The 9,140-nt window shown below is 53.7% G+C and overlaps 1 protein-coding gene across 2 annotated transcripts in view; it reads right to left on the bottom strand.

Moving 5' to 3' along the window:
* Positions 1-46: 46 nt before the first annotated feature.
* The window catches only part of CCDC40 (coiled-coil domain 40 molecular ruler complex subunit), a 44,054-nt gene continuing 34,960 nt past the window's right edge, over positions 47-9,140 (bottom strand). The window contains exons 17-22 of one of the 2 annotated variants that reach the window (XM_060291017.1): positions 8,564-8,733; positions 8,362-8,453; positions 6,827-6,947; positions 3,527-3,715; positions 1,851-2,009; positions 47-805 (exon numbers count right to left, since the gene is read on the bottom strand). In XM_060291017.1, coding sequence (XP_060147000.1) covers positions 560-805; positions 1,851-2,009; positions 3,527-3,715; positions 6,827-6,947; positions 8,362-8,453; positions 8,564-8,733 — 977 coding nt within the window. In that variant the 3' untranslated portion in view covers positions 47-559. The remainder of the gene's footprint in view (positions 806-1,850; positions 2,010-3,526; positions 3,716-6,826; positions 6,948-8,361; positions 8,454-8,563; positions 8,734-9,140) is intronic. The other variant, XM_060291018.1, reaches the window with a different exon arrangement.

Here is a 9,140-nt window from a genome sequence, read left to right as displayed (position 1 = left end):
AATAGTTTTATTTTTCTGCTGAAAGTATAAAATTACTTTGTAGAACACTTTCCCTTTAAACTGCAGAGAAGGCATAGGTAGCAGGGGCTCAGGAATCAGAGTGTGGGGGGAGGAGCCCTGGCTGGAGGAGAGGGCAGGACAAGTGGGCAGACAAGGAGGTCTGTGTTCATGCACCTGTGTGGTCTTATCTCAGGCATTAGGCTTCCAGATGCAGCCAGGGTCCCCCTGGACTTGCTCGTGTAAGCTGGGAATCTGGATTTAACCCAAGCTGGGAGTGGGGGCAGGAGCAGAGACCTGGGTTTCCAATTTTACTTGGAGGAGTAAGCCCAATGTGGAAATATGGGTTCGTGTTCACTGGCACTGCCTTTGCAAGCGGAAGACTCACCGAATGCAACTGGAAACGCTGACATTTGACTTGGTTTAAACTGCTGGGTGGCTAAAAAAAAAACATTCCTACAATGCTGGCCTGTCTGTTTCTCTTAACTGGTGTCTCTGAGGGTAGAAAGATTTGAAGCCCCTGATGATACACAAAACTGATCTCCTCCTTGGGGTGGGCGCTCTAGGGCCCGGATGACTCCAGCCTGTTGCTGATGGACCGGCTGACCTTGATCAGGGCCTCCTGGAACTGGGGGTACTTGTCCTTCACGTGGTGGAGGATGGTGCTGATGCTGGCCAGGCGGTCGTCCAGCCGCTTGAGCTCTGCCAGCAGTGACTGCTTATTGCGGAGCAGGAAGATGTAGCGCCCGTCCTTCACGGCCTGCAGGTGCTTGAGGCGTGACTGCAGGGCCACGAGCGTGGAAAGGTTCTTGGGTGGGACAAGAGACCCCGTGTCAGGCTACGCACGTTAAAAAGAGGACACCCTCTGGGCTGGCACGAACTCCAACTCAAGGACATGCCAGAGGAGAACTTTGCAGGAATGAACAGCTGAGGGTGCTGAGTCTCCAGCTCCAGGCAAAGAGGCTGACAGGCACGGGGTGGAGCCTGGACCCTCCCTCACCCGCCGTCCAACCTGCCAGGGGCCAGGCCTGGCGCCCACCACTCCCATCTCAGCTGGTCAGGCCCCAAACCCTGCAGCCCTGCTTGACCCCTCTCTTCTGCTCACACCACCACATCCAATCCAGCAGGAAATCCCACTGGGGCGACTTTGAAATTATACGCAGAATCTGACGGCTTCGCACTAGCCCCAGGCTACCCGCATTCCGTGCTGTGTTCCAGGCGTCCCCATCCTCCTCAAGTACCATCATGGCCTCAAACAGGTTCCCGTGTCCACTCTTGGCCCTCCCATTCCACACTCAACATGAGAGCCGAGCGATCCCGATAACCCCAAGTTACTCCTCCCCCCCCAACCCCCTCTGAGGGAGAAGCCCCTGGCCACGGTGGTGCAGCCCCAAGCGGTGCAAGCCCAGGGGCCCCAGCAGTCTCCAGCTCCTGCTGTACCTGGGGGTGCTCACTCCCTCGCTCCCTGCAAGTCTTGACTCCAGTGTCGCTTCCCCTGTGTGGCCGTCTCAGACCACCCTACTTACAAGTGCAGCCCCCACCCACCCGATGCTCCTTCTCTGCCCCCTGTTTCTCCGGAGTATCTATATCACCATCAGATATGTGGTATCTTTTTTCTTATTCGTTTTGTTTCTCACCTGCCCTCCCGCCCTCAGAAGGAGGGCAGGGATTGTCACCTTTTCTATTCTAGTCTGTTGCCCTGGCACCCAGGACAGTGCCGGCCCATGGAGACTTCATGGGAAACATGAGGTGGACGATAGCACCTCAGGTGCGATCAGCCTGGGCTTAGCTGGGCCGGAACGGGCCTTGCTGCTGGGTTCCTGTGGCCCTGGCGGCCCTGGGGACTTGTGTACCTGCCGCTTGAGGGCTGCCAGCTGGTACAGGTCAGCTTCGAGCTCGTCAGCCCTGGCCTGCATCCTTGACAGCTGCTCCTGTTTCTCCAGGAGGGAGTCGCTCACGGATTTTTGAGTTTCTTCCAGTTCTAGGATGGTTTGGGTGCACTCCTCGGTGGCCTGGGGGGTTAGACAGGAGCATCCTGGGACCCTGCCCACCGGTTATTCAGCCGACAGAGCAGAGTCAGGCTGGGAGGACCCCAGGACCCTTTATGCACATGATCCAGGAGGATTCCCAAAGAGGGGGTGCAGGAGAGTATTGGGGGTGGGGAGGCCAGCAAGGGATCCCTGGCCAGACCCTCTGTGGGGTGGGGCGGAGAGGAGTCCGTCACCAAGCTGGGCAGAGGAGGCCCCTGGGGAGCCACGAGGGGTCGAGAGGGATGGACGCCAGGAGTGGCCAACGTGGCAGAGAAATGCACAAACCAGGCCCGGAAAAGGCCCCTCTGCGCCTCCAGTAACATCCAAATGAGCAGTTGTATCAAGTCTGTCATTTTCAGCTACCTTTCCTCATACAGGACTCCCCCTACAGGGGCTATTCCAACATTCTCCATTCAGTCCTCTGGGTGATGCCATGAGGTGAGGACCCATTTCACAGGTCAGTAAACAGAGGTACAGAGAGGTCAGACAACGTGCCTGAGCCATGAGTGGAAGAGCAGGGCTGGGACCCACGGTGGGGCTCCGAGGCAGCTTTCTGTCTCATGTAACCCTCGCCTCTCAGGGAGGGGCCACTGCTCCTATCTCCACTGGCAGACGAGGAAATTCAGGCGTGGAAGGTTTCTATACGCACTGAGGCCACACAGCTGGTCAGCAGGGGCTGAGGGAAGTCTGAGCCCACAGCCCAGCCTGGTGATCACAAAAGGAGGGGGCACTTGGGCCATACAGCTGGTCCCTTCTCAGGGCAAGGCACACACCACAATGCTCAGTCGATATGGACTGGTGGACGGGGACATGGGCTCGAGTGGGTGCCCTCCACGTTCCCGCTGGCCCATCCCCACCACTCACTTGGGGTCAGTGACACAGGGACTCATGCCCTTCACCAGCACTCCATACTTCCCTGATGCCATTTCTGTTAGGCAGAAAGGGGCAGAAATAGGGCCGCCTCCAGTCCTAAGCTGCACCCTCCCTATATAGATCTTCTGTTAAACCCAAGACAAACTTCCAAAGAAAGCCCCTATCAGAGCAGAACGTTAGGGGCACTCGGGAAGTACCTACTGATCTGACACCCACTGTATCTTGACCCAGAACCAGCACGTGGGGTGTGAGGCTCAGGCTTTTGTCCCCAGCACAGAAGAAAGCAGCTTGTCTGATTCTGCACCCGAGCTCCTCCCATCACCCCCAGCCCCCACTGTCACTTCTCTGTCTCCTAAAACAGCCCTGACACAGCAGCTGTGACCATAGCTCTGGGAATGAGGGGCAGAAGAAGAGGCGGTGAGGCAGGTGGGGCAGGGAGGGACCGGCCGAGAAGCAGGCAGGAAGGACAGAGTGAAATCGCAGCCCAAGCTGGGGAAAGTACATCAGAAATACGGCCCTGGCCAGTGATGCCTGCATGCCTGCCAGCGGGGCTGGTGACACAGGCTGACCGCCTGTGGACAGGTGGCCTGCAGCGTGGTCCCTTCCCAGTCGCTCGGCTCCCCGACCTTGTGAATGTCCCTGATCTTCCGTCTCAGCTCGGTCTGCTTGCGGTGGAAGTCTGTGCGGGTGAGCAGCTTCTTGTCCATCTTGCACTGCCCCTCGGCCCGAGTGGAGATGGTCTCTCTGCGTGCGACAGCCAGCTCCATGTCCTGGATCATCTTCTCCTGCTGCTTCAGCAGTTGGCTGTGCTTGACCTGGGTGCACAGAGCAGAGGGACCTCCCACCACATCCAACTGAACCATCAGGGAACCCGCAGGGGTGATGTCCCCAGGGGAGAAAGGAACCTGGGGGCTTAGTCAACCGGTCAGAGTGATTTAAGGTCCATGTAAAGAACACCAGGCAAACAGGGCAACACTGAGAAACCGTCAGAGACCGGGGCAGGTGGGGCGACATGAGGACTAGATGTGGCCCAGGGTTGAGTCCTGGAGCAGAAGAAGGACATTAGCCAAAAAAAACGGTGAACTCTGGTTAGAATTTGTAGTTTGGTTAACTGTATTGCACCAAGGTTAATTTCCTCATTAGGAAAAATGCACCATGGTTTTGTGAGATGGTGGTGTGTAGGGCCTGTAGGGCCTATAGGGCCTGGGCTGGGGGCTGGGTCGTGGTGGGAGCTGGGCTGCGAGGGGCGCCAGGGAGCTTTCTGCAGGGGTGGACGTGCTCTACGTCTCCATGGGGTGGTGGCTGCATACGTGTGCACTGGACATTTAAAATAAGTTCATGTTACTGCATGTAAATTATTCCTCAATAAAGTTGATTCAGAATAACAAAAGGATAGACAGGCAGGAATCCCCAAGTTAAGTTAGGAGTGGTGGTGGGAGGCCTAGCCCACGAGGTTAAAACAGAGCAAGGGTGACAGTAACCAAATGCTCTGCGCTGGCACGAGCCCGTCAAAATAACTGTCACAGCAGAGCAGAGATGCAGGACAAGGATGGCAACCTCAACTCCATCCATGTGATCAACGTGGCCGTTCAAATCAGTGAGAGAAGCACAGATCACCTGATACATGCCGCTGGCATAACTCACTCCCCAGCAGAGAGAAAATACGATGGACCCCTATTCACAACATCCCCAAATAAATTCCAGGTGTATTCAAGATCTAAGTATGTGCAAAAATTGACAAAGCTCAGGAATCTGTTTGTGTAACCTCAAGCTGGGGAACCTTCTTAACAGTACCGGAGACCCAGGAGCCATACAGGAAAAGACTGATACACAACTAAACACTAAACACATTCTGAGCGGAAAGAGACCATAAAAAAAATGTGTAAAGGCAAGCCGTAGACCAGAGGTAACGTTTAGAATAGGTATTATAGACAGGGGTTATTAACCCCAATATACAAGGAGGTCCTAAAAATTGCTAAGAAATAAGAAACAGGAAAATCAGGCAAAGATATAAACAGGCAACCTCCCAAGGAGGAAACGCCAAAACACACACACACATATACACACCGGCACACACGTGTGCTCAATCCCCCACGTGTAAACCAGCAACGCAAATCCACTGAGAAACCCCTTTTCATGCAGTGGGTTGTCAAATATTATAGACCAATAAACAAATGAGTGAGTTTAGCAAAATCACAGGAACAAAGTCAATGTAAAAAAGTCCGTTGTAGGGGCTTCCCTGGTGGCACAGTGGTTGAGAGTCCGCCTGCCAATGCAGGGGACACGGGTTCGTGCCCCGGTCCAGGAAGATCCCACATGCCGCAGAGCGGCTGCGCCCATGAGCCATGGCCGCTGAGCCTGCGCGTCCGGAGCCTGTACTCCGCAACGGGAGAGGCCACAACAGTGAGAGGCCCGCGTACCACACACACACAAAAAAAGTCCATTGTATTTCTGTACCTTAACAATGAGAAACTGGAATTTGAAAATTTTAGAAAGTACCATTTACAACAGCACCAGAAAACACGAAACACTTAGGTATAAATCTAACAAAACATATGCAAAACCCGAATGCCGAAGACAAAAACACTAACAAGGGAAATCAAACAAGACCAAGTAAATGGGGAGACAGACACACCTGCTCACGGACTGGAAAACTCAGCGATGCTAAGGTGTCAATTCTCTCTAAATTGATCTGGAGCCTCAAATCCCAACCATGATCCGTGCAGAAACTTTTGCAGAAATTGACAGGCTGATTGTCAATGTTTTTGGAAAGGAAAAAGATATTGAATAGACAAGACAATTTTGTAAAAAAGAACAATGCTGGAGGAATCACATTGGACAGGGCCACAGAAATCAAGACCGTGTGGATTTGGGCTCTTGGATCAGTGGACACAGCAGGGGGCCCAGAAACAGACCCATGAAAACAAATATGGTCATTGATTTCCACAAGGATATCATTGTAACAATTGTTTTAGTGACAAAACAACAAACTGGAAACATTCTGAATCTTCACATCAACCTAGGAATGTTTCATTAAATTATGTTACATCCATAGTATATTCTGCAACTGTTAAAGAAGGATAATGTCTGGATTATTTTTAAAAAAATAAGTTGCTGAATTATATGTACTATTTTTGTTATGGAAAACAAAACAAAACAAAACCACAACTGGGGGGCAAGGGGGCGGTAGCCCCGTCCGTCCATGTATGTGTGTGTGTGTGCACGTGCCTGTGTGGCTGTAAGCTCTGTGGTAGAGGGTTTGACCTGCTGCAACTTCTGCGGTTTGAAAAGTCAGTTAAATGGAGTGGTTTTCTAAAACTTATCAGCAGTAGATGCATTTGATCAGAATTCCTCTGGACTCAATAGCTAGCGGGGTTATTATTAACCACGTAATTATAAAAGTGATGTCACATTTGTTTTTATTACCTGCTCTCATTTGTATCCTTAAGGCCCTGAACCTTTGGCTCAGTGACAGCCTGTGATTTAATTACCAGCATTTTCTCAAGGGAATGAAATCCAGCTAAAGATGACAGTAGAGAGAAAACATGGCTCGGAAGGAAAAGGTAGGTGTGTTCCTTGAACCCTGTTACTGAGTGAGAGTCTTTCTGGTCCAACAGTGGGATACATCTCACAAATGGGTCGTGAGATTGGTGGGGGTGGGGGTCACAGCCAGCGTTTAAAAATACTGGAGTGCATTGCTTGCACAGAGTGAGGGTAAAATAGTTCATGAATACTGTGCAGACAGCTGTGTGTCCTGTAACCATTTCGGTGCAGTAAGAACAAGAATTGGACAGGCCCTGATACAGGAGGTCAGCAAAGGGAACAGCAAGTTTCCTTGTGCTTGGGCTGCAGGCCGCTGTGCTGGAGTGGTTTCCTCCCAGGACCCCGAGCTCCCAAGCTCCCCACACCTCCCTCCTCCCACCCACCTTCATCCTGTGGATCTCGGCCTTCATGGCCCGGATCTCTGCCTGGCCCGTCTCGGAATCCACTGAGGCGCGCATCTCTTTTGCCAGTTGGATTTTTTTGTCCCAAAGCATGATCTGGTGTCTTTAAGGGAAGGAGAGGCAGTGTAAGAGCTGGAGAATGAAGGGGCTTTCTTTCTGATGCTTTGGTGATCGCTGTGTGCTGTGCTTGGGGTGGGCACCGAGCACAAGGAGCAATGTCTGTAATGGGCTACAGGAGACCCTCGCCTTCCCGTCCATGAGGGGCGCCCTCACCTAGCAGGTGGCCTGGTTAATTTGCAGGCACCCAGGCAAGGGTTTAAATAGAAACAAATGTTACCATTCTGGGACCAGAAGGTGAACTCAACCCCAGTGCCCACCACCCTCACTGGGGGGCCGGGGCAGGGGGCTGGGGCAGAGGAGAAAACAGATATGTAACTTTAGGAGAAACTGAGAAAAGCAAATATAAGTGATAGAATTTGATATAAGAAGAAGTCAAAAGCCTAGATAGACCAAGAGCCTGAAAGCTATTAAAATGTTAGCAAAGACACATGCCCCCCCACCCTCTGTGGTCTGAATGTTTGTGTCCCCCCGCCCCCAAATCCACATGTTGGAATCCTTATGCCAAGTCTTGGGATGGTGATGAGGTCATGAGGGTGGAACCCCATGAATGGGATTAGTGCCCTCATAAAAGAGACCCCACAGATCTCCCCCTCTCCTGCCACCCTGTGAGGACACAGCAAGGAGTCTGCAACCCAGAAGAGAGCCCTCACCCGACCATATAGGCACCCTGATCTCGGACTTCCAGCCTCCAGAACCGTGAGCAATAAATTCCTGTTTACTGTTTAGAAGCCCCAGTCTGTGGTGCTCTGTTGAGCAGCCTGGAGGGACTAAGATCCTCTGCAAGCTCCAGGTGGTGTTATGTGTAGATTCTGTCAAACCACAGGGAGGGGATGATCCCTTTGCCACTAGCCCCTTGGCAATCACATGGCACCAGTCAGGGTGCATGCCTACAGTACCCGCTCCAGAGCCCTTGCAACTGGAGATGCAGATCTACGTGCACCAATGGGGAAGGACATCACAGAAAAATATAAGGTTACTTCAAAGGGGGACATAGAGAGCAATCTCATTTTTGTTAAAAAAAAATGAAAGAAATACACAGAGAAAATGGTAAAGGAAGAGGGTTGGATTAAGTGTGAGTCTCCTTTCTACTCTGCACACACTGTCACAGTTTAAAATGCTTACCGTTGGGTCTGGATTACTCTTACAATCAGGCACCAGAAAGATCATACAGTTTTTAAAAAGTCTGTCCCAAAGGAAGCCACTCTATTTCCAGCCACCACAATCATGGGTTTGGTGGGAGGGCTGCCCTGAGCTCAGGAGACAAGAACCCCACTCTTCCCCAGGATCCACCTCGGGTTCCAGAGCCGCCCCCACCTCCCGGGCCGGTTTACGTGGATGGTGGCCTCCCACGGCTCCGCGGGGCAGCGACCCTGGGACAGGACGCGCCCGGCACTCACTCCGCCTCCACCAGGCTGTTGAGCACGGCCGCCTTCTCCTCCCTGAGCTCGTTCAGCTTCTCCTGCATTTCGATGGTCTCTCGCTCCGAGGCCTGCATGGGGAGGGGGCGGCTGAGGGTGGGGCTGAGGGCGGGCGCACACCTGTTCCCCCGCCTTGCCCCCTGCCTGCCCACCACGGGCGGGAGCTCAAGGTGGAGCCTACCTTGAGCGCACGCACGAACTCGCCCTCCGTGGCCAGGTTGCCCTGCTGCAGCTCCTCGGAGCTGCATCGGTTCTGGTTCATCAGCACGTTGAGCTTCTTCAGGTCATTGTCCAGGTCCTTCATGTGCCGCTCGATCTGCTTCTGCTCTTTCTTCTCCTGGTCGATCTTGTCTGCGGGGAGGGCGGCCGGGGGTCGGGGGTGGCCCCTGGGGGTTGTGATCTGGGTCTGTGCCCAGAGCGCCCCCCAGCCCCGCCGACCTTCGGGCACCCCCGCCCAGCCAGAGGAGGCCGAAGGGGACAGGGTTGGCGCTCAGACACCAAGCCCCTAGGAAAGACCAGCCAAGCTCAGGGGCAGGGCCGGAAAGCAACGACCCTGACCACCAACAGGGGGGTTTGGGTGGCTCAAGGGCAGGACAAGCAGGCGGCAGGACCTCCGGGAAGAAATGGGCATGATGTGTTCAGGCCGAGTGGGCCCTGGACACCAGGCAGCACTTCCTGTGGGGCTGCAGGGCTGGGCTGACCAGGTGGGACCGGGACACAACAGCAGGTGCTGTGGAGGGGGGCTGGGAAGGGGAGCT

Source organism: Globicephala melas, chromosome 20, assembly GCF_963455315.2.
Source record: "Globicephala melas chromosome 20, mGloMel1.2, whole genome shotgun sequence".
NCBI lineage: Eukaryota > Metazoa > Chordata > Mammalia > Artiodactyla > Delphinidae > Globicephala > Globicephala melas.
Note: the sequence above shows the minus strand (reverse complement) of the source record. Positions and strands in the feature narration are given on the sequence as shown.